The sequence below is a fragment of the Cervus elaphus genome, chromosome 19 (assembly GCF_910594005.1).
Source record: "Cervus elaphus chromosome 19, mCerEla1.1, whole genome shotgun sequence".
NCBI lineage: Eukaryota > Metazoa > Chordata > Mammalia > Artiodactyla > Cervidae > Cervus > Cervus elaphus.
This window is the reverse complement of record NC_057833.1, coordinates 73,259,626-73,285,216: the sequence shown is the minus strand read 5'-3', so window position 1 is coordinate 73,285,216 and position 25,591 is coordinate 73,259,626. Positions and strand designations below refer to the sequence as shown.

General features: G+C 49.4%; 4 protein-coding genes across 4 annotated transcripts in view; 2 read left to right on the top strand and 2 right to left on the bottom strand.

Annotated features, from left to right (window-relative positions):
- The window catches only part of TSPEAR (thrombospondin type laminin G domain and EAR repeats), a 149,148-nt gene that overhangs the window by 97,593 nt on the left and 25,964 nt on the right, over positions 1-25,591 (bottom strand). The window lies entirely within an intron of this gene.
- Positions 2,035-25,591, top strand: part of LOC122675668 (keratin-associated protein 10-3-like) — a 41,925-nt gene continuing 18,368 nt past the window's right edge. The window contains exon 1 of the mRNA XM_043874651.1: positions 2,035-2,612. Coding sequence (XP_043730586.1) covers positions 2,076-2,612 — 537 coding nt within the window. The 5' untranslated portion in view covers positions 2,035-2,075. The remainder of the gene's footprint in view (positions 2,613-25,591) is intronic.
- LOC122675676 (keratin-associated protein 12-2-like) lies at positions 10,636-11,317 on the top strand. Its single transcript, XM_043874670.1, has one exon. The coding sequence runs from the start codon at positions 10,689-10,691 to the stop codon at positions 11,031-11,033; it is 345 nt and encodes a 114-aa protein (XP_043730605.1). The 5' UTR covers positions 10,636-10,688; the 3' UTR covers positions 11,034-11,317.
- On the bottom strand, positions 23,773-24,408 carry LOC122675678 (keratin-associated protein 12-2-like). Its single transcript, XM_043874671.1, has one exon. It carries the CDS (start codon positions 24,364-24,366, stop codon positions 24,052-24,054), a length of 315 nt encoding a protein of 104 aa, XP_043730606.1. The 5' UTR covers positions 24,367-24,408; the 3' UTR covers positions 23,773-24,051.

Genomic DNA, 25,591 nt, shown 5'->3' with positions numbered 1-25,591 from the left:
TGGTCCCTGGGTTAGGAAGATCCCCTGGAAAAGGAAATGGCAACCCACTCCAGTACTCTTGCCTGAAAAATTCCATGGACAGAGGAGCCCAGTGGGCTACAGTCCATGGGGTCACAAAGAGTCGGACATGACTGAGAGACTTCACTTTCTTTTCTTTCTTTCTTTCAAAGCACTTTGATAGACACCTCTCCAAAGAAGATATACAAACAGCCAACAGCCAACAAGCACACGAAAGGAAGCCCAGTATCAGTGGTCATCAGAGAAATGCAAATCAAAATCAAAAGGAGATGCCACTTCCAACTCACTAAGGAGGCTATAGTTTAAAGAAAAAAACAGAAAATAACAAGTGTTGGCAAGTATGTGGAAACTACTAGTAGGAATGTAAAGTGTTGCCCCTGAGTGAAAGCCTGCCAGGCAGTACCTCTAAATGTTAAACACAGAGCCACCATATGACCCAGAAATTTCACTCCTAGGTATACACCCAAGAAGTTAAAAAGCAGTGTTCAATCAAAAACTTATACAAAATGTTCAAAGCAGCATTAGTCACATTAACCAAAAGGTGGAAATGACCGAAATGTTCATCAACTGATGAATGGATAAATAAATTGTGGTCTATCCATATAATGGAATGTTATCCCTAAAAGGAATGAAGCACTGACACATACTACAATGTGGATGAACCTTGAAAACATGCTGAGTGAAAAAAGTCAACGCAAAAGGTGCATATTGTATGATTCCATTTACATGAAATGTGCAGAACAGGCAAAGCTGTAGTGAAAGAAAGCAGATTAGTGATTGACAAGGGCTGGAAGGGACTGCTTAATAGTACAGGATATTCTTTTGGAGTGATGAAAATGTTCTAGAACTGGGTGGTGGTCATGGCTACACATGTGACTGTACTAAATGTCACTGAATTGTACACTTCAAAATGGAGGAAATAATAAGTTTCATATCATGTGAAAAAAAGCATGACTGTTTAAGAGTGAGCCCCCACACGCAGCAGCATTGGAAATGTTTAGCTTTGTAAATCTTGGTTCATCTTACAGGTGGGACATTTATGTTTTAATTTGGGAAACTTTCATTGTTGACATCAAGTAGTTTTTCATATGATTATTGAAAACAAATGTTTTTAATTTTGTTCGATATTTTATATCTTATATTGTTTTAGTTTAATCACTTTAAAATGTTCATATTAACTTTTCATCCATCATGCAAATTGCAAATATTTTCTGGCAATTCAATATTCTCGATTTGTACACAAAAAAGATTCCCTTTGGATTCTTATTGAAATTACATCAAGGACAGATTGTTCTCCAGCTTCTCCACACCACCTTCATCCACGCCTGTCTCATGATTAAATCCTGATCCAAGACCTGCCTCTCAGGACAACTGACCATGGGCTCTGGGGGAAGTGGTTTAGTACTCAAAGTTCAGTCCCTGGATCTGGTCATCCTAATGTGCCAGGGAGCCCCAGCATCACTGGAACAGTCCATCTCCTACTTAGGGGAGGGAAGATCCTCTTCTGTTCCCAGGCCCCATCCTCCTTGCTGACATGGGGACCACAAAAGTTCACAGAGCCCGCCAATAAGGCACTGTCCTCTCCTGCTGCCTTTTCCCCCAAACGGATACCTCTGTCCTCTTCTCCCCAATCACAGGCCAGGCCAGCTAAGCCAGGTGAGGCCTTACACACAGACTGGACCCACACAGTGCATGTTCTCATGGGCCTGGAGCACTCACAAGGTGCCCACACATATGACCTGCCTGGGAGAGGCCGAGGGGTCAGCCATGGGAAGGCTGCAGGGTGCCTCCAGGTGTCCTGTAGAGCCAGTCTCAGGCCACCATCCGGCACCCTGCCAGGAGTGACCCCAAGTTTTATGAGCTGAGCAAGGACATCTTATGACAGTGGGGCTGATCCTAATGAGAGTCCTCACAGGGCCCCATGCCAACCAGGAAGAGCGGGCGTGGAAGCCTCTGTTGGGACAACACACACGCCCAGGACGGGTATATAAGCCACTGTTCTGAGCCCGTCACACACACACATACTCACGCACACACACACCTCCTCCAGCTCCACCATGGCCTTCTCCAACCTGTCTGCTTGCTCCAGCGACCTGAGCTACAGCAGCCGGGTTTGCCTGCCCGGGTCCTATGACTCCTGCACCGACTCCTCCTGGCAGGTGGACGACTGTCCAGAGAGCTGCTGCGAGCCCCCCTGCTGTGCCCCCAGCTGCTGCGCCCCGGCCCCACGCCTGACCCTCCTCTGCGCCCCAGTGAGCTGCGAGTCCAGTCCCTGCTGCCAGCCAGCCTGCAGCAGCTCCTGCCTGGCCTTGGGCTGCCAGCAATCTAGCTGCCAGTCCTCCTGCTGCACCTCCTCCCCCTGCCAGCAGGCCTGCTGTGAGCCGGTCTGCTGCAGGCCTGTCTGCTGCAGGCCTGTCTGTTGCACACCTGTCTGTTGCACACCTGTCTGTTGCACACCTGTGTGCTATGAAGCCTCCCCCTGTTCTACCTCCTCATGCTGCCAGCAGTCTAGCTGCCAGCCCTCCTGCTGCACCTCCTCCCCCTGCCAGCAGGCCTGCTGTGAGCCCGTCTGCTGCAGGCCCGTGTGCTGTGAGGCCTCCCCCTGCTCAGCCCCCTCGTCCTACTGCAGACCCTCCTCCTCCGTGTCCCTCCTCTGCCGCCCCGCGTGCCGCCCCGCCGGCTACGTGCCCGCCTCCTCCTGCCAGCCCAGCTGCTGCCGCCCAGCCTCCTCCGTGTCCCTCCTCTGCCGCCCCGTGTGCCGCCCTGCCTGCTGCGTGCCTGCCTCCTCCTGCCAGCCCAGCTGCTGCCGCCCGGCCTCCTCCGTGTCCCTGCTCTGCCGGCCCGCATGCTCTCGCCCAGCCTGCTGTGTCCCTGCCTTGACCCCGGAGCCCTGCTGCTGACTTGGCTGGCATGTTCCCTCAGGGCCAGCCAGGCTCCAGGGTCCCTCAACAGAGAGGCTCAGCTCAAATATATCAGCCCTTAACCTCCCCCAGGACTTTAACCCCAGAAAGGACACCCACAGGCCGACTCCTCTGTGTCACCAGGAATGACAAGGACTCCTCATCCTCTAGGGTCTTCTCAGCAGTTGCTGCCAAGGTCATCCTAGAGCCTAAGCCCAGGCTGAGTCAACACGGCGGGTCTGGTTCTCTGGGTCCCGCCCCTCATCGCAGCCCCGCCCCCTCCAGGCCCCGCCCCCTCTGTTCCCAGCCTCTCCTCCACAGGACCTTCCGGCTTAGCCTGATAAACTCCGCTTCTTCACTCCACAAGCTTCCTCATCCCATGTCCTCTCCTGACCTGAGTGTGGTGGTGGCAGGGGCTCTGGGGAGAGGCGCATACCACCCTCAGAACTCCAAATAGAACCTCCCATGATCCTTCCTTGGAGAAGAGAACCAGGAAGGCCCCGGAGTTGGGACCTGGCAAGACAGGGCGTGGCCACCCTGTGCTTCAGGCCGAGGTTGCTCTGTCCAGGCCTCCCCCACAAAGCCGAGGAGTGGCCAAACACCCCGAGGTCAATCACGAGACCTTGGAGGCCTGCCGCTCTGCAACCCAGCCACATTCTGCCTCTCTCCCGTGACACTTGGAGCCCTCCCTCCCCGGTGAGGTCCCGAGGACAGTGAATAGTGTTTCCTCAGCTCTGAATGCTGCTTATCAAAGGCGTACTGTGTCCATCCTGAAGGCTCCACGCAGATCCCCTCACAAGAACCCACCATGGGGTCCCAGCTGCCACCGTTGCTTTGGCCCCAGCATCCATGCCAGGCTGCTCCCAGCATACGATTGGGACAGCAGGACACAGGCCTCCTGCTCCAACTATACATCCACCTGCTGAGGCATTAGAGCTCTGGGGAGGGCCAAGGTGCTGCCCACCAGGCCCTCCTTCCTTCCTGCTCCCCAAGCAGAGGAGTCTGGTCAACCTGGGCATGTCAAGGCCCTTCCCCATTCTGCTCCCCCTCTTACTCTTCCCACAGGCATCCCCAAAATAAACTTCTAGCAAGTCTATCCTGTGCTGGCACTGGCTTCTTGGAGAACCCAAAAGGACTCCTGCAGCCTCATTTTAGTGCATAAAGAGGGGAGGGAGGGAGGGAGACAGGAGGAGGGGGAGGGAGGGGTGGAGGAATGAGTGATTAAGCTATGGCCCAGTGCCAGAGCAACACCTTACATGAAAAATTCACACCAGCCTTTGCATACAAGTGTGCTCAGTCATTTCAGTCATATCCAACTCTTTGCAACCCCATAGACTGTGGCCTGCCAGGCTCCTCTATCCATGGGATTCTCCAGGCAAGAATACTGGAGTGGGTTGCCATGCCCTCCTTCCAGGGGATGTTTCTGACCCAGGGATCGAACCCATGTCTTCTGTGTCTCCTGCACTGCAGATGAAGTCTTTACCACTGAGTCACCACTGAAACCCCACACCAGTCTCTGTTTGCCTTTAAATTACTTCAATCTATTCTGAGGAATTTTGGCAAAATTTTCACCTCGATATGCATGTATCTCAGTCTAAACCCATAATGAATTCATCTACTCATTTCTTGTGGACATCACCTTTTCCTGGCTGCTGGAAAGATCTGAGTGCACTAAGATACAAAACAAAGACTTGTGCTAATAAGGCAACAAAGGAAATAATATGAAATCATAAACAGAATCAATTAATCCAAAAAGAAAGCATAAAATGATGAAAAGGGGAGGAAGAGTATGGGACAAATAGCATTATCACACTAAACATAGGTTGTCTGCATGCTCCAATTAAGATGGAGACCGGTTGACTGAAGTTGACCTAACTTTATGCTGACTATGAGAAATGCACTTTAAATACAAAATGAAAATGGGTTAAAAATAAAATGTTGGAAAGAGATATATCATGTTAACATTAATCAAAAGAAACCTGGGAAGTTTATCAATACCATAAAATATAGTTTCCAGATCAAAAACTATTGCCAGGGATGGAGAGGATCCTTTCACAAAGATAAAATAGTCACTCAACCCTAAATATTGATGCATCTAAATGTATGATGCTTCAAAATGTATGAAGCAAAAACTGATTGACCTGCAATGAGAAACAGACAAATCTACTCTTACAGCTTGAGATTTCAATAATCCTCTCTCAATAACTTATAAAACATGGAGACAGAAGGTCAGGAAGGATATAGACTACTGAGTGGCTCAGTGGTGAAGAATCTGCCTGCAATGCAGGAGACACAGGTAGACATGGGTTCAATTCCTAAGTCAGGAAGTTTCCCTGGAGAAAGAAATGGCAAAACACTCCAGTATTCTTGCCTGGGATATCCCATGGACAGAGGAGACTGGTGGTCTACAGTCCATGGGATTGCAGAGAGTCAGACATGACTTAGTGACTGAACATGAACATATTAACCAGTGAACTATTTTGACAGTAAAAAAACACTCCACCCCCAAACAGAAAAACCTTTCATTTTCAATCAAAGCAAAACATGTATCAAGAAAGTTCACATTTGTTGAGATAGACTATTTGGGGGCTATAAAAGCAAGTCTCTGTAAATCTGAAAATATTTGAATCACAAAACAGGTATTTTCTGACCACATTGGGATTAAATTAGAAACCCAGGAACAGAAAGATCTTGTAAAATCCCCAACTACTTAGAAATGAAATAGACTTCTAAATAAAACATAAATCAGGAAATGAAGAAAAAAGGAAATCAGGAAATATTTTGACATGTATAAAAGTGAAAATATAACATATCAAAATTCGTGGGATGTTGCTAAAGTGATGCTGAGTGGGACATTTGTAGCACTGAATGTCCTTGTCTGAGAAGAAGAAAACTCTCAAATAAATGACCTCGGCTTCTGCCTTGAGAAGCTAGAAGGCAAATTAAATTCAAAACAGAAAACCAAAACCAAAGATCAGAGTAGAAAATCAATGGAATGGGAAACAGAAAAATAAAAGATAAAATCAAATAAGCCAAAAGCTGTTTCCTTGTGAAAATGGATAAAATCGAATAATCTTTATCCATACTGACCAGCAAGCCAAACAGAGAAGATACTAATCACCAATATCAAGAATGAGAGATGTGACATCACTAGAAATCCTACAGACATTGTAAGTGTAATAAGGGAACATTATGAGTCACTTTATGCCCACAAATTTGACAAACTAAGTGAAACAGATTAATTAGTTAGAAGACACAAACTGTCAAAAATCACTCAAGAAGAAATATATAAACTGAATAGCCCTATATCCATCAGAGAAGTTGGATTTATAGTTAAAAACCTTTCCATAACCCACCTGCCCATTGACAGATGAATGGTTAGCAAACTGAGAAAAATATACACGTTGGAGTCTTACTCTGCAGTAAAAAGGAGCAAATTATTGACACACACCACAGCCTGAGTGGATCTCAAGGGAGTTGTGTGGATTGAAAAAAGTCAATCTCAAAAACTGACATATTGTAGGATGCAAAAAAATGTTCAAAACTACTGTACAATTGCACTCATTTCACATGCTAGTAAGGTTATGCTCAAAATCCTTCAAGCTAGGCTTCAGCAGTACCTGAACAAGAACTTCCAGATGTACAAGGTAGATTTAGAAAAGGCAGAGGAACCAGAGGCCAAATTGCTAACATTCATTGGATCGTAGAGAAAACAAGGGAATTCCAGAAAAACATCTACTTCTGCTTTATTGACTATGCTAAAGCCTTTGATTGTGTAGTTCACAACAAACTGTGGAAAATTCTTAGAGATGATCAGACCACCTTACCTGCCTCCTGAGAAACCTGTATGCAGATTAAGAAGTAATAGTTAGAACCCAACATGGAACACCTGACTGGTTCAAAATTGGGCAAGAAATACCACAAGGCTGTATATTGTCACCCTGCTTATGTAACTTATATGCAGAGTAAATCATGTGGAATGCCTGGCTGGATGAATCACAAGCTGGAATTAAGATTGCCAGGAGAAATATCAACAACCTCAGATTTGCATACGATACCAGTCTAATTGCAGAAAGTGAAGAGGAACTATAGAGCCTCTTGATGAAGGTGAAAAAGGACAGTGAAAAAGCTGGCTTAAAACTCAACATTCAAAAAACTAAGATCATGGCATTTGGTCCTGTCACTTCCATGCAAATAGATAGGGAAAAAGTAGAAGCAGTGACAGAATCTGCCTGTGATGCAGGAGACTCAGGTTCAGTCTGGGTCAGGAAGATTCCCTGGAAGAGGGCATGGTAGCTCACTCCAGTATTCTTGCCTGGAGAATCCCATGGACACAGGAGGCTGGTGGGCTGCAGTCCGTAGGTTCGCAGAGCGTCGGCCACGACTGAGTGACTAACACTTTCCCTGCTGACGGACACACGGCTGGTGCCGCTTCCGCCTGCTGCCTTCCAGCCTTTCAGTGCTGGGAGCCAGGACAGTAGCCAGGTGGCTTCTGTTCAGGGTGGCTCTGACTTGTAGGAAACTCTTTTCTTGAGCTTACATCCGCTCCTCTGCCACCCTGGCTCCTGGTCCAGCCTTCAATGAAGCTTGCAGTGAACCTTATTCCTGGAAAGCCCTCTGGGAAATTGCAGGCAGCTGCAAGTTAGGCTCTGCCTACCGCCGCCCCATTACTCTTTCCTTAAAGAGCCCAGGATCAAGCTTCTCAATGGAGACGCTGGGAGAACAGCCCTTTGGATTCAGCAGCCTGGGCTGCCCCTCCCCACAGAGTGCTGCCAACCTTGATGTCCCAGGAGCATGGCTTTCTCAGAAGAACCCCCATCCCAGGACAGGAGTTCCATGCTGGCCGCGGCTTGTCCAGGACAGCAAATGGCAAGGAGACAGGGCTTAGGGGAAAATCACAAAAAAGCCAGCATTGAGGCTCAGAAATTTATTTTTTATAGATCGCTAAGCTTTCATGGATAAGAAAAGTAAGGTGGATGTCCCGCCTCTATGGGATGCAGGTCTGTCACCAATTCAGCACTGAGATGCGTGGACAGAATCCTGTTAATTAGACAAGGAGAGGCCTTTCGAGATCAATAGCAGAGCATCGCTTTTCTGGATGATCTGTCAGTAGCAGGGAGGGCTTCCACAGGGGAGGGGCCTGCAGATGAGGGCAGGGCAGGAGGGCTGGCAGGCGGGGGCCACACACACGGTGGGCTGGCAGCTCACGAGGACACACACTGCTGGCTGGCAGCTCACGGGCACACAGCAGGATGCCTGGCAGGGGCTGGGCTCGCAGTAGGAGGCCACTGGGCAGCATGGGGATGGGCACCTGCCAGCAGGTTGGCACAGCAGAGCCACATGGTGGGCACCGCAGGGGCTCCCGCAGCCCAAAGCGGGGCAGCAGACAGCAGGGCAGGCCGGCTGGCAGGAGCTGGGCACACAGCAAATGTCCTGGCAGGAGCTGGGCACACAGCAGGCCGGCTGGCAGCTCACAGGGCAGCTGGTGTCACACATGGTGGTTTGGGGCTGGGAGGGGTCGGGGCGGAGGACGGGGCTGGTCTGGAGGCTCCCTCCCCAGGGTGTCCTTTATACCCAGGCCATGGCATCTTGGCAATGAGGCCCTGGGTGTCTTCCTCGTGGCCGCCTGCTGTTTTTCCTCCTCCTCCCCCCAAGGGTCTCTTCCTGGAGCTTCCGGCAGCGGTGACTCAGTTCAGGAAGCTCCCTGAGCTGGAGGCTGACAGTGACCCAGTGGCCCTGGGATTTCTGGAATCAGAGCCTGGGTTGGATGGGGAAGGACCGTCAGGCCAGCACTGGGTCCCCTCATGATTTTCAAGGTCCTCTCCAGTTTAACCACCCTGTCATCTGTCCACACAAGCACAGTCACACTCACTGCACCAGTGCCCCATTTGATTTGTCATCCAGAAGGTTCTCCTTCGGGGTTGGGCTCCTCACTGGGGGCTGTGGCCACGTTATTGCCATAATCATAACAACAGGGTTCCAGTTCATGCCAGGGCTGAGCTAAGCATTTTACATGGACTGTCTTGTAACCAATCAGTTATCAACCCTGCCACCATTCAAGGGGCTGACAACACAGATATCTAGTCAGGAAGACCTGGAAGGTCCTGTATGCATGCAGGTTCCACCCCTGAGAATGGAGAAGCTCTGAAGCGGCTCGGTCTCACTCTGCAATCTGTGGTCTTTACATTGCTCCTAACGGAGTGGGATTTAGATGTGGTATATGATTCTTGGATCTGTAAATTGGAATTTTCCTAATCAGATTTGGGGGGTTTGTCCCTTATTTCTTCAAAATATCCTTAGGCTTTGGTGTCATTCTTTTCTCCTAATGAGGTTGAAATTACTTGCATGTTAGCCTTTCTGATATGGTCTCAAAAACCCTCTTCATTTTTTTTATTTCTTTGTCCCTCTTCTTCAGATTGGATACTTTCTACTGACATGTCTTCAAGCTCACTGACTTTCTTCTTCCATAGCCCAGGTTATGCTGACTGGTCCTCAGGCTCTATGATCTGAGACTGTCCCCCTACACTGGCTCTCTGGCACCCCATGCTGTGGGATTTCCCACTGCTCCTGGAACATTTCTGTTTCTGCAGCAAGGTCCTCACACCTGCTCCTTGCTGCCTCTGCCTAGAGCACCCACCACCCCTGACCTTTCACTGTACCCACTGTCAGCTCAGCATCACCTCCTCCCAGAGGGCCCCAGATCACCCACCAGCACTCACTTCTCCACTGAACCTGCTTTCCTTTCTGGGCCTCAGCCCCCACCCCCCAGAATGCATTGATTTTTCATTCACTCATTTATCCATTGCCCTGGAGGGCTCACGAAGTTGGACGTCTGTACCCCAGCACACAGAATAATCTGCTGCCTGAGCAAATCGGTTCTTGCATGATTACAATAAGGCAGGAGCTGATAGACTTTCTGTAAAGGCAGAGAGTAAGCATCTCAAGCTTTGTAGCTATGTGGTTTCGCTCACAGCAACCCAACATTGTAAGGAAAAGCAGCCTTAGACACAGTAAATGCATGTGTGTGGCTATGCCCCAAAGAACTTCATTGATACACAGGAAACAAAGCAGATTTTCCCCAGAGAATGAAGTTTGCAGGCTCCTGCTTCAGTGTTTTCCTATGCAAAATAAAAAAGCTCGAGGGCTTCCCTGGCAGCTCAGACAGTAAAGCATCTGCCTGCAACGCGGGAGACCCAGGTTCGATCCCTGGGTTGGGAAGATCCCCTGGAGAAGGAAATGGCAACCCACCCTAGTACCCTTGCCTGAAAAATTCCATGGACTGAGAAGCCTGGTAGGCTACAGTCCATGGGGTCACAAAGAGTCAGACATGACTGAGCAACTTCACTTTCACTTTCACATGCAAAGTAAAAGCTCAAAATATACAATGGCCTCAAAGTCTTCACTGACAGCATGGGATTAAAAGGAGTAAAAGGATACAGTACTTTTAGTCAATCTGGGGGTGCCCCATGCACAATGATAGCCTGGAGAAACACCATGAACCCCATGGAAAGGCAAACTAGAATATCCTGTTTAGAGGGAGGAACTGGCCTCAAAGCCAAATTAATTTATGGAGGAGAATGGCCCAGAAAAGCGTGCCCCAGGATAATAAGATGTTGGGGAAACACAGTGGCAACAACCACAAGGAAGTCAACAGTTGTGCTTCTATGTTGCTGGGACGCCCACAACCTGGGTATAAAAGCTGCCAAGACAGGCAGCCTGCAGACAGACATCACCAGCTCTCCTCCCAACACCAGCCAGCCCCACGCCACCATGTGCCACACCAGCTGCTCCTCAGGCTGCCAGGCTGCCTGCGTGCCCAGCTCCTGCCAGCCGTCCTGCAGCACGTCCAGCCCCTGCCACACGTCCTGCTTCACGTCCAGCCCCTGCCAGGTGACCTGCGTGCCCGTGAGTTACAGGCCAGCCATACGCCTGCCAGTGACCTACAAGCCCACCCTGTGTGTGACTCCTTCCTGCCAGTCCTCTGTGTTCCTGCCCGTGCGCTACAGACCGGCCTTGTATGTCACCCCCTCCTGCCAGTCCTCAGGGTGCTACCTGCCCTCCCGTCCCACCCTGGTCTGCAGACCCGTCTCCTGTAGCACCCCTTCCTGCTTGTGATCACGAGCCTCCTCCCAGATGCTCCCAGTGCAGACCGGATCACTCCTATACCCCTCCCAGCACGAGTCCTCAGGGGGCCTCCAGGTCTGAATGTGGCAGATGAAAAGCATGATCGACCAACCTCTGAACCTGGGTGAGAACGTGGCAGGATGATCTGGTCCCTTCTGTGAACTGGTGCATCCGCCCCTACCCAGAGGAAGCCCTGGTTCCCAGGGTCCTTCTCTGTCTTCAGCAGGAAACCACACCCAACGTGAGCCAAATACAAATAAACCATGCTATCTCAATGCAGCCTGTCCCATTTTATCTTCACATATTTTGAAGTTTTCTTCTTAAAAGTGTATACAAATCATAAGTACAGAGGACTCTCCTCAAAGAGCCCTCTTGACAGCTCAGCTGAATGTAGAGGGTCCTTAGTGGGTGGAGGGTGGGGAAGGTATGTCCCCACATCAGCCACTCGAGACTCTCATTGTGGGTGGGGAAGGACTTCCCCTACCTCTGAGTGACGGGTGGGAAACAGGCCCAGACCCAGGTCCAACCTGGTGCCTAAAGGATGACCACACAGGGAGGCCAGAAGGCTCACACAAACCAACCACACACACAAAGGGGAGTCCGACCATCCCAGGGAGAGGAGACAGATCTGAGAAAGCCTCACCCCTCAGGCCCAGGCACATAGGGCTTGCCAGGGTTGACCCTGGGCCGAGACCAGAGAGCCCCGCTTTCCTCCTGGCTCCAGCTTGGCCAGCACAGCTGCCTGAGCAGCATCAGGCCCCAGCAGGGGCAGCTAAAGAATGTAGGACAGAGCAAACACACTGTGTCCACAACCCCTGTCCTCAGCACAAGATGCTGACAACCACACAAGGAATCTGAGGTCAGTGGTACCCGGATGGTCCTCAGAAAACACCAAAACCCAAACCGAGGTCAACATCTGAGCAGGCTGATTCAAATGTCCCCACACACTGATGACCTGATACCTATTCGCAGGAAGAAACACAGTTTATGTCCATTTAAATTAACACATCTGAGGTTGACAAAACTTAGAAGACATTCAAAAAAGCAGTGAAAAATCAATTCATTGTCAAGAGACAAAGTAGTCAATACAACTGGACTCCAAGTGACCCAGATGCTGCAGTCATGAAACTGAAATTTAAAAATAAATGTGACTAATATGTTAAAGGGTTGAGTGTAAAACACGGACCACACATATGAACAGATGGGGAATGGCTGCAGAGAGACGGAAAATAGAGGAAAGGGTCAAATGGAAAGTATAGAAATAAAAACACAATATCAAAGATGAATTCCTTCAGTGGGCTCTTGAGTAGACCTGACAGTCAAGTGCGGAATTGATGAACTTGAAGATGGGGAAATAGAAACTACCATATTCAAACGCAAAGAGCAAGATGGTGGGGGTGGGGATAAGAACAGAACATCACAGATTCTGGGACAATATCAAACTATCATTGATGCATGTAACTAGAGTCCAGAGAGAGAAAAGGCGTAGAATTTATCTCTTCACAGAAGAAATATTTGAAGAAATCATATCTGAGAAATTTTCTACAAGTGATGAAAGACATAAGCCTAAAAACACCAGAGCACCTCAAGTGGGATAAGTATCTTCTCCCTTCCCCACCCCTGACCAAAAAAAAATGACCTGGACATATCATATTAAAATAGTGCTGTCAAAAAAAAAAAAGTGGAAATCTTGAAAGCACTCATATGAGAAATACATGCCATGCACAGAAGAGGAAAAATAAGAATTACATCAGAGTTCTAACTAGAAATTATACAATCCAAAAGACAATGGAATGACATCTATAAAATACTAAAAGAAGAATTTGTCAGCCCACAAAACTGGGAAAAATCTTTCAAAATTGAAAGTGAAATAAACACTCTCTTATTTTTTATTTATTTATTTATTTTTTATTAGTTGGAGGCTAATTACTTCACAACATTTCAGTGGGTTTTGTCACACATTGATATGAATCAGCCATAGAGTTACATGCATTCCCCATCCCGATCCCCCCTCCCACCTCCCTCTCCACCCGATTCCTCTGGGTCTTCCCAGTACACCAGGCCCGAGCACTTGTCTCATGCATCCCACCTGGGCTGGTGATCTGTTTCACCATAGATAATATATATGCTGTTCTTTCGAAACATCCCACCCTCACCTTCTCCCACAGAGTTCAAAAGTCTGTTCTGTACTTCTGTGTCTCTTTTTCTGTTTTGCATATAGGGTTATCGTTACCATCTTTCTAAATTCCATATATATGTGTTAGTATGCTGTAATGTTCTTTATCTTTCTGGCTTACTTCACTCTGTATAATGGGCTCCAGTTTCATCCATCTCATTAGAACTGATTCAGATGAATTCTTTTTAATGGCTGAGTAATATTCCATGGTGTATATGTACCACAGCTTCCTTATCCATTCATCTGCTAATGGGCATCTAGGTTGCTTCCATGTCCTGGCTATTATAAACAGTGCTGCAATGAACATTGGGGTGCATTGGGGTGTCTCTTTCAGATCTGGTTTCCTCAGTAACACTCTCTTAGATAAACAAAAAATGAGAGAGATCAGCAGATGATATATACTACAGGAAATATTAAGAAAATTTCTTCAGGTCAAGGAGTATGATAGCATAGGGAAACTTGGGCCTACACAAGGAAAAGAATGGCTCTAGAAATTATTTTAAAGAGAAGATAAATACAAAAATTATTATGATAGTTGTCTAGAGCAAATATAGTAATAGTGCACTGTGGGATTCTTAATAAATGGAAAAGTAAAATATGACAATAACACAAAGGATATGAAAGGGACATGGAAGTGCTGTGCTGTGGAATCCTGACAGTGTGGATGCAACGGTAGAATATTGTCTGGAAGCAGACTGTGTTATATTGAAGGTGTAGAGTATAAAGTCTAGGTCAAGCAGCATCCAAAAGATGTATAAATGATGAGCTAAAAGTAGAGATTAAATGGAATAATTAAAAATATTAGACCTAAAAAGAAGGAAATGAGGAAAAAGAACAGACGGGACAAACTGAACACAGCTAGCAAGATGGTATTCTACCTTTAAAAATTGGAACAATTACATTATATGCAAAATGTCTAAACGTCAAAATCAAAAGACAGAGATTTTCACATTGGATCAAAAAGCAGTACCCAACCATAAGCTATCTATCAGAAATCCCACGCAGGGCTCAAATTTCCTCCCTCTGAGTGATGTCCAGCTGGTCTGTCTTCCCCAGGGGCTACAGAGCCATGCAGGCAGGAGTCTGGGCCCGTTACCCCAGGGTTCTCCCCTCCTTCCCAACACCAGGTCCCCACACCGGCAGGCAGGACGCCCAAATGTCCCCACAGCAAGAGGCCCAGCGGGGAATTGAGCGGAAGAGCTGAGCAACATGCCCCAGCCCCATGCACAGCTTGCAAAGACACCCCAGGGCATGTGAGTGTTGGCGCCCACCAGGGACACCCAGGGACTGGCAGGACGGGTACACCGCGACCCTGACTCCTCAGGCAGTTTGCCCACCTCACACCACCAGTAGGGCCCAGTGGCCAGCACGAGCCCTGCCCGGCTCCAGCACGGCCACTCCCACCCCAGAGACTGCAGGCTGTCCTTGCTGGACTGGCTTCACAGGGCACCCAGCACCGGGACAGGAAAGTGCAAAGAGGATCAACAGCACAAAGAGCGGCCGCGTTGCCGGGACACACATCCCGGGTAACAAAGGCTGCTGGGGAGGGACCCGCAGAGCGGACCAGCAGCCCCACCACCATGTGCCGCGTCGGCTCGCCCGCCGGCTGCGGTGCCCTGGGCTGCGCCCCCATCTGCTGCCCACCCCTGGTGTGTGGGGGTGCCTGCGACTCCCCCGACCCCAGCAGGTCTCCGCTGTGCCGTCCCGGTGACTGCATGGTCGCAGCCTGCCAGCCGCTCTGCCACGCTCACTGCGCGTGCAGCCCCGCCTGCTGCATTCCTGTGACCTGCCAGGCCATGCCGTGTGAGCCCCACACCTGCTTCTGCGTGCCTCTCTTGAGCTGCATCCCAGCCTGCTGCTGACGCCACAGTGGGTGAAGCCGTGGTTCCTGAGCCCGGATGCTGAGCTGTCAGTCAAAGGTCTTCACCCTCTGGTTCTGCCCTCCGTGGGGAACAAGCTCTCTAGGCCCCACAACTGGCTGATCACCAAAGACCCTACCCGCTCCTGCTGGGCTGCTGAACCAGGAGCCCACCCCACTGGCTGGTTAATAAACGCATCCACCCAGCTCCCTCTCCTCCGAAATGGTCAGGAGCCCATGCCCCGGGACTGGGAGGGCAGTTTGTGTGTGCAAAGGGGCTGGGGGGCAGGACTGGGAACTGGCCCGTCCTCGTGAGGATGTCCCAAGGAGGGGCCCAAGCTTGGTGCCCACCTCTGTCCCCCCTGCCCTCGTGGTCCTGCCTGCAGCCTGCGAGGCTGGCCAAGCACCACACTGCCCTTGGTCATGAGCCAGGGGACGCTCGGCCACTCCCGTGAAGAGCCCTGACCTGGGGGTCTAGCACCAGGACGGAAGGGGGTGTGGTGACAGCCCAGCCAGGCTGCTTCCCCAGCCGCCCCATTCCAGCCTCTGCCTGGCCCTCAGCAGGGAGAAGCAGCACCCGTCTCCTGAGCACCTGGGGTACCCGGCCAGTGTGCTGGCCGCCACGACGCCTAGCCAAGGGAGCTCCTGGTCGTGGATGCTCGGGGATGGAGAGGAGCGGGGCTGTAGGCCCTCCCCTCACGTCCACCTCCACACCCACTGAGGAGGCCCAGGGCGGACAGCCTTGAGTCACTGCCGTAGAGTCCTGGCCATGGTGAGTGAGGTGACCCTCAGATGACCACGCAGGTCAGGGTGAATGTGCAGCAATGCCTACACACCTGCAGGGCCCCCAGCAATCTGCCGTCCTCCCCTCCCTCACATGACGTGTGCAGCCTGGTGTGGTGGTCTGTGCGCGGGCTGGAAAAGAATTCCCAGATATGAGACAGAATGAGAGGAGAATAGAGTTTATTAGAGTGGGAGACGCAGCTAAAACGGGGCCGGCTCAGCAGAAAGCCGACTTCGAAAGTGAAGACTTGGTCAGCTAAAATATAATTCTGGCATTGCATTTAATGTTACGGACGATCATCCTCACAAGCCGCGTAATCCTTTTTCCACTTGTAACTTCTCTTCAGACAATTTTAGTTTAGCTTCATGTACCTTACAGTAGGCAGAGAGGAGGATCCAGCCTGCCACCCAGCACGGCACATTCTAATCCTTTCTAAACTGGCACTAGCCACCAACATTCAATAACTTCTAAAGGTTCAGTCCACTTTAACGTAAGGTTCCAATTCTCACACAATCCAGTGAATATGTCCCATTCATTAGCTAATAAGCAATACGGTGGCTTGTCCCATCCAGGAATAAAAGCTTCATCCAGTTTAAACTCTTTTTTCTTAAAGACTGGCATTCTGTTTCATGAATCCTGCTCACAGTACCAATTCGATGTTTCGCCTAAACTTTTAACTTTCGTTTCAGGTTGAAAGGATTCGTTAACAAAAGAAATCACTCATTATACACAAACAATATTTAGTAGAGAATTACCAATATTTAATAGAGCATTATCTAACTTACTTTCAATATACAAACATTAAAATAACAGAGCAATAGAAACAGTAGAGGAAGGTAACACACACACGTCACCTAATTGGGCCAACCAACATCCAGCCTCACACAGTGCTGGGAAGTCCCATGTAACAGCAATCTGGAGTCCCACTGTGGAAAAGGTCCTGGGCAGCATGTCTGCTCCACAGTTCAGACTTCAAAACTGCAGTTTTGGGGATTCCTGCTTATAATTCCAGGCCACAAACTGATATCATCGTCAGTTTGTGAGCAAATTGCAGCTCTGGTTTATGTTAATCTTTTTTATAATGCTGTTTGTTTTATCTTGTGGGTCTTAGGATGCTGCTAAACCCGAAGTGTGGTTGGCCAGACCTCCTCCACGGGCTCAAGAATTCCAAGACCTGCTCCCTAAGTTATCTGTAGTGCCTCTCAGCTTGCACTTGTGAGCAGGCACATAGTCAGGGCAGCGTCCAGACAGGTCAGGAGCAAGGCTGGAGGCCTGCCTGCTCTCCTTTCTTGTCTCTGAAGCCTGGACAAGACCACTTCCATTTAATTCCCCTAACACCTGGGGGCTCAGCACCCCATCACCACGTGCCTGGCATGGTTGTACCACATCTACAAGCCCCTGTTGCCTGGGTAGCCACATGCCTGCCTATCACATCAGTGTTCCCATCTGTAAGGTGGGTCTTCACTGACTCAGGAGTGCTCCGTGAGATATGGTTTACAATGAGCTGCACACACTTCCCTGAGGCCCCCAGCCCACTGGGCAGCGTTAACACAACTGAGAACCTGAGAGTGAGCTCACAACCCCCAACACAGTGCGTGCTGTCCACATGTCCACACCAAGGGCGGCAGACACAACAGATGTCCCCAGAACTTCATGCTGTGGGTTCTTATCCACAGACTTGTAAGCAAGCGTGCTTTAACATACAAGGAACTAAAAAATGGGATGAAAAACATGAGAAAGGAATAAGATGCTATTTTTAAAAACAGATATATTTGAGAGAGTCAAAGACAACTGCTAAAGCCAAAACATATAAAAATCATTGCAAGAAAAGCCCACAGGCTGGGTGGGATGGCAAATTGGGGAGACCAGTGCACACGAACCAAACACTCACCTAAAAAAATTACACAGAAACTAAGACATTTATTTAAAAAATGACAAGCAGCCAGCAGACTTGGGAGATAGAGAAGGGTCAGTACACGTCACATGGTTCCCCAGAGAGAAGCGGGGAGAGGCGATACTCAGGGACAGAGACCAGATTCCAGAAAAGAAAACACACAATTACGAAGAAATCCACGTGGTGAAAACAGAGAACACTCAGGTCAGGGAGCATCCACAGCACCAGAGGGATGGGCTGGGGCCTGGGACCCTTTGCTGCAGGGCCTGCACCTGGACAAATGTCGTCTCCAGCTACAGATACCAAGAAACTAGAGGGACTAAAAGTAACTGCGTGCATGTGCAGTTGGGACAGATTGTGGACAAAAGATAGAAAAAGACCAAAAACCCAACTGCCACTTCCAAGGTGTCAGGAGCAAAGGCAGGGTCTGGCTCACACCCCCTGCACACAATACCACGAAGCAGGTGGGCAGACCACCCAGGACACCTCTCTGGCCCGACCCCTGGACCTGCCACCGCCCTCACCCATTTAAGGAACCAGCTCGCACGCCTCCTCGGGGAGAGAGCAGGGCACCTGTTACTTGTTCTCCCTCCCTCCACTGCGGCACGAGTCCCAGTAAAGCCCTGCCTGAATTTCTCACCTGACCTCCCATCAATTCCTGCTGAAGGAGATGGCCAAGCACCTGGGTGGTCACAAAAGGAGCAGGTTGGCCACAAAGGACAATGAAGAGGGGACTTCTCAGCAGTGACAAAACCTGGCGGATTCCAAGGAAGAAAGGCAAAGCCTCCAACACAGAGAAGACACACACTCTTCTCAGAACACGGCAGAGCAAACAGACCAACAGCGTTCAAGGGCAATGTATTCAAAATCTGAAATTTTTCAATTACTTTTCTCTAGCTTTAGATGAATCTTGCTGAAATGAGACTTTGTTAACTAATAGTTTGGGTACATTTTGTCTCAAAGAATTTCCAGTGTCATGAGGAAATGTCACAGTGGCCTAAAAAAAAAAATTGTGCACAGTGTATAAATACATGTGGACCTTTTACATCTGTCAAAGAAGAATTTCAGCTAGACATCCCCTAAAACAGTATTTATCACAAGATGATACCCTGTTGTAACAGGCCAGAAACTGACTTTACTGTCACTTTGAAACAAGGGACTGACATTTCACTTTTGACTTTTTTCCACTGTATGACATATTGAAAATATCTGTGCTGTTTTCTGAAGCTTGTGTATGAAAAGTATCATGGAAAAGTAGTTAAAATCACTCAATATATGCATAGCAAAATCAGGGGCAGAAATTAAACAGAAACAGTTATCCACAGAGACCGACAAGGTCAAAAGATGGTTCTCTGAAAAGACAAGTCTTTGGCTTGTGGAACTGGCTGGCAGAATAAAACAAAAGCACAATAAAGGCCCCTAGGAAACTGAGACTGAAAATTATGCCAGAACTACAGGAATGAGAGATTTTTAATACAATTATTGGCTATTGCAGCAATTTTGTCCCAATAAATTCTCTAAAGATATTAAAACTTACTGTGATGAATTTATTAGAAATGTAAATAACCTTTAGACCCTAAAGAAACTGAATCAGGATTTAGAATCTTCCTGCCAATACCATACCAGAGACGGTCTAGGAATAAATGTCTCCAAAGTGACACAAAGCCTCCCAGAGAATACAAAGATGAGATAGCTCCCTCACTATATGAGGTGAGACTCCCCTGAGCACCTAAAGGTAAAGGTAAAGACTGTCAACAAAAGGAACCATGTCCGATGCGATTCAAACAGCTCAGAGCACATCATTCCTGCTAGAGGATGGGGCAGTGGTTACTCCGGGAGGATGGGGCTGGGGGCCACTAGAAGAAGCCTTAGATGGTGTCGGGGGTGGGTATCCCCACTTCCTAGACCTAGAGGCAGTTATAGGCAGTGCCCACTCTGTGAAAAGCCATCAAGTTTTGACCTTGTTTTGTGTCCTTTTCTACATGAGCATCACCCTGTAAAAAATATATAAAATAGAAAATAAAGTTCCTAAGACATTTCACAACGACCAGGCTGTCCACACTTGGAACATCCGATGATGGTGGCTGTGGTTTAACATGTGGAACAGCCAGTCCCACACCTGCTGGCAGCATAGTTTGGGAACAACCCCTTTGTGGTGAGATTTGCACCCTCTGGAGTTGGTGAGGGCATGCACAGTGACATGCGAACAGGGCCCTTCTCAACAGACAGGCTCAAGAGACACTGACACAAGGAAGAAGTCAAAAGAGTGAAAATTTGCAGCATTTGTGGGAGGAACTACAAAGTCAGAATGACCTAAGCGTCTGTGACTGGAGACTAAATTTATGGATCCCAGCATATTTGGACAGTGGAATATTATATAGCCCTGAACAGATGCCAAGAGCCGGCGTATCTGCAAGGATGAGTTACTCCAATGTAACGTGGAGGGCGAAAGCAAGTTACAAACAGATGCACAGCCTGTGACAACGTCTGAACTTTAAAACATACCAAGGATCTAATGGATTGTCTCAGAACCTGGATGAAGAAATTCACCGGGGAGAGAAACCCCAAGTTCACCCGGGGGTTCCTGGGAGGAGAGCCAGGGAAGATGCTTCAAAGGCAATAAAACCCATTTCCCGGCTGTGGCTCTGCTGACATCTTTATCTTGCTCACAGCCCACCCAGCAACAAAGCTACAGCCCCTGCCGTACCCCCCACACCATCCTCACTCGCTCAGTGAGCTTCACAGGAATTACCATCGGCCAGCTCAACCACCCGCAGAGCCAGCCCAGCGTGTGTGCGTGCATACCTGTGTGTGTGGGCACGCGTGTGTGCCTGGAGTTGGTGAAGGCACGCACACACAAGCATGGCACTTCTTGACAGACGTGCTCAAGATACACTGACACAAGGAAGGAATTAAAAGAGTGAAAATTTGCAGCATTTGTGGTAGGAGCACACTCATGTGGTCCAGATGGAGATGGGCCAGAGGAACTGCCTGCAGTAACAGCCTGGAGCCAGGAGAGGGCGGCAGACGAAGACGCCGAGACGCGGCTTCGCGGGGAAGCTGGGGCTCATATCTGCATCCCTGCGCGCACCCCTCCTGAGACAGGAAACCCGGGGGCCATAGTTCTGAGTCTCCCTCTTGGTCACACAGGTTCTGAATCCCTTACCATAATCCCTCTTATGTTCTCACAGCTCTTTACCTTGGATTTTCATTATATGAGGTTCTTACCATGTGGCCTGTTTGCTAACATTTTCTAAGACTCTGACGTGGCAAGCATTATGCCCAAAGCTCACATATGTTATTTCTAATCTCTTCTACAACTCTGCAAGGGAGCTCCCTTCTTGAGATGAGGGAAAGGCAGTTCAGAACGGATAAAGAACTTGCCCCAGCTGAGACTGAAGCCCACACTTGCCTACCTCCACAGGCCACACGCGCTCAGCCGTGCTGTGAGCTCCACCAGTGGCCTGGAAAGTAGAGCCCAGACTAACCTGAAAGCAGAGAACCGGTTCTGCTTCTGCAGGCAAGGCGGGCTGTGGAGGCCGCGATGGCCGTCAGACCCGCGGTGCGCTGCGCGCAGCAAGCCCACACCGCGGGGGGAGGGGGCGTGCGCCCCGTGCTGCCTGCGGGTGCGTGCGTGAGTGTGCGTGTGCACGTGTGTGCGTGCCCTATACGTGTTTACGCTGCATGTGGGCACGTGCGTCAGTGTATATGTCGAGTGGGAGCACTTACATGTGTGTTTGTGTGTGTGTGCTGCATACATGTATCCTTTGGGTGTGCACATGCATGTGAGAGTATACCTCCAAGCTGACTGGTTCCATTTCTGGCTCAGTTTTACCCAAAGTCCTTGAAATGTAAACAATAGGAATATGTTCCAGATCACCTGGACAGATCAGTTCTATCATCTGCCTCCAGGACATAAATTAAAAGGTTGGAAATCGGGTTGTCAGCAGTGAGAAAGTCACAGGAAGGACTGTGTCCCTTGCCTGTGGGCGGGGACTGCCACCACCCTTAACAGCAAGCGGAGGAAGCCCAGGCTTCAAGGGCTGCCCCTGGGGAGCTGGGGTGCCTCCCACCACACTGCCTGTCCAGGATCCCCCACTGTATTGTGCATCTGGTCCCCCGAGGGACAGATACCTGGAAGGTGCATGGAGCAGGGCTCTCTCTACAATTGGAAACGAAGACGAGACCACAACCATGGTGCTTGTGTGTCTCAAACCACACCCATCTCACCATCTTAGAAAAGCTCCCAGGAAAATCCATGACAAAATAAACCCCCAGAAACAAAAGGCATGGAATTAGAGGTTGCTTCAGAGCATGTGGCAGGGAGTCAATTTACCTACATCTCCAGCTAGGTGAAGCTGGTCCCGCTGTGCACACCAATTCCCTGCCTGGCACTATCCTGCAGGGCTGGCCTCTACCCCGTGCTGTCATTCTCTCTGCTGAGCACCCTTCTCAGGATGGAGCTTGGCTTGGCCTAAACAGAAAGGTCACAGATGCCAACAGGAGGAGGAGGAGCAAGGACAGACCACAGCCATGTCCTCCCGCCTGCTGTCCACTCGGCCCCTGCACGCCAGCCCTCCACTAGTGTAGGTCTAACCTGAAATAGTCCCTCGAGCAGACAGCAGGTAGGGGTTTAGACCGATAAACCATATGTAACAGCCGTGTGGAGAAAACCTAGCTATAGTACAAAGAGTGGAAAAAGAAAGTTCCAGAAGATTACACTTGGGATAGCGCCCTTCCAGCATCGTGGGAAACCAGCAAATCAGAAATTCTACCTTTCAAGAACACAGAGCACACGTGCACCCCAGTGTTCATCGCAGCACTGTTTATAATAGCCAGGACATGGAAGCAACCTAGATGCCCATCAGCAGATGAATGGATAAGGAAGCTGTGGTACATATACACCATGGAATATTACTCAGCCGTTAAAAAGAATTCATTTGAACCAGTCCTAATGAGATGGATGAAACTGGAGCCCATTATATAGAGTGAAGTAAGCCAGAAAGATAAAGAACATTACAGCATACTAACGCATATATATGGAATTTAGAAAGATGGTAATGATAACCCTATATGCAAAACAGAAAAAGAGACACAGAAATACAGAACAGACTATTGAACTCTGTGGGAGAATGTGAGGGTGGGATATTTCAAAAGAACAGCGTGTATACTATCTATGGTGAAACAGATCCCCAGCCCAGGTGGGATGCATGAGACAAGTGCTCGGGCCTGGTGCACTGGGAAGACCCAGAGGGATCGGGTAGAGAGGGAGGTGGGAGGGGGGATCGGGATGGGGAATACGGGTAAATCTATGGCTGATTCATATCAATGTATGACAAAACCCACTGAAATGTTGTGAAGTAATTAGCCTCCAACTAATAAAAAATTTAAAAAAAAAAGAAAACAGAAGTATGGAGAAGTGGGGTAGAATGGTGACTTGTATCTTTTGAATTTTGAAATATTTGAATGTGTAGCTTAGACCAAAATAAATTAAATTATGTTTAAATTAAAAAAAAAAAAAAGAACACAGAGATGTGGATCCCCTCTATGATGTTAAAGGTAATGGAATAATAAACATACGTTTCTAGCTGAAACGTACCCAAGAAGTCAGGGGCAAGTCACTGCCCGAGCCTCCTGCACCTGGGCCTCATTGACCACTCCCTCCGCCCAAAACCTCCCACCTTCCCATGAGCCGCTGGGGACGGGGATCACTGAAGAGGTGATCAGCCTTAAATTCTTGGTAACAGCCTGGTGGTGGCTGTAGTCGCTCAGTCATGTCTGACTCTTTGCAACCCCGTGGACTGAAGCCCATCAGACTCATCCAACCATGGGATTTCCCAGGCAAGAATACTGGAGTGGGTTGCCGTTTCCTTCTCCAGGGGATCTTCCCAACCCAGGGATCAAACCTGGGTCTCCTATCTTGCAGGCAGATTCTTTACCACTAGCGCCACCAAGGAAGCCCTGGTAATAGCCTAGCTAGCCAGAAAACAGACATGAAAAACAGCTAGGAAGAGACTGTTGCATGTGGAAAGCACAGTTTATTTGGCTCACATGGGGTGTGGGTTCCTGCTGGAGACAGAGAAGGACCCTGGGAACCAGGGCTTCCTGGGGGGAATGCAGCAGTTCATAGAAGGGTCCAGATCATCCTGCCATGTTCTTGCCCGGGTTCAGAGGTCGGTTTAGTGTGCTTTTTTCATCTGCCACATGCAGAACCTGGAGGCCCACTGAGGACTTGTACTGGGAGGGGTGCAGGAGTGACCCTGTCTGCACTGGGAGCAGCTGGGAGGAGGCTCGTGATCACAAGCAGGAAGGGGTGCTACAGGAGACGGGTCTGCAGACCAGGGTGGGGCGGGAGGGCTGGTAGCACCCAGAGGACTGGCAGGAGGGGGCCACCAACACGGTTGGCCTGTAGCACACGGGCAGACACACAGCCGGCTTAAAACTCACAGGCACATACAGGGCAGGCCTGCAGCTCACAGGCAGGCGCACAGAGGGCTGGCAGGAGGGAGTCACACACACGGCTGGCCTGTAGCTCACGGGCAGGCAGGACGGCTGGCAGGGGCTGGGCACACAGGCAGCCTGGCAGCCTGAGGAGTAGCTGGTGTGGCACATGGTGGCGTGGAGCTGGCTGGTGTCGGGAGGAAGGTGGGTGACATCTGCAGATTGCTTCCCTGCGCGGCCTTTATACCCAGGCCATGGGCGTCTGGACAACACAGACACGACTGTTGTCTTCCTTGTTTTGCCTCTTCTGGGCTATCTCCCAGGACATAGTTTTCTGTTGTAGATTTTTTAATTGCTCTTTTGGCTTTTACTTCCCTTCATGACTAATTGCCCCTCCTCAAGCTCTTGTTCACTTGGCAACCTGCCTGAGTGCCTTACTGGCTCTGTCTGGATTCTGCTTCATTCCTTAAAATTTTACCCGACCCACTTTTGTACGAATCTCCAGATGTCCCTCCCTGTGTGATACTGGTCCTCAAACAGCCACGGAAACCACCCTCCTCCCATGTCAGCTCCACAGTGGAGCAAGGAGAGCAGAGTCCATCTGTCTGACCCCCGAGTGTCCAGCGTGTCAAGCTGAAGGTGGGGCACCAGAGGACATAGGAAGGATGGGGACTCCTCACCCACAGGGTCCAGAGGACAAAGCACTGAGTCTTGGAAAACTTCTGGTGGGTGGTGACCTTGGTCCTTCCTCTTGAGATAGCCTCATAGTTAGAGAAGTAAGTGACAAAGCCAGAAGAGGCCAGGGGTCGGCACTGGAAGCACCTAGCATCTGAGCAGGGGGAGCATCAGAAAGGACCCCCAGTAAATCTTCAGAAGAAGGAGGGGCTCTCTACGCTCAGTTCAGGACCACCGGAGGCTATGGAGAAGCTGCTGCAGGATTAAGAGGAGACGTCTGCTGGCGTCCCACTGAGACCCCACAGCCTGCACCTATGGAACAGGGGTCCCTCCCTCACCCTGAAGGGGGACCTGCTCCAGATCCATCTTGACAGCCTGGCCAACCCATGACAAGACTTCCAGGGAAGACAGTTTGGAAATGAAGTCTCACCAAAATGGAGAGCTCGGGAAGCACTTTGGACTTTCCACAAATACACCCTAACAAAGTATAAAACCAAACCCCCATAAACAAGCTTGAGGTGACCAGTTAGTAAGTGACTGTTCACTAGACAAAAAAGTGAATCATCAGGAAAAGATAAGAGAATGTAGGCTCTCTGAATGTTCATAATTTCTAGTCTATAATCAAAAATCACTAGACATAAAAGATATAGGAAAGGGCTTCCCTGGTGGCTCGGTGGTAAAGAATCCACCTTCCAATGCAGGAGACATGGGTTCAATCCCT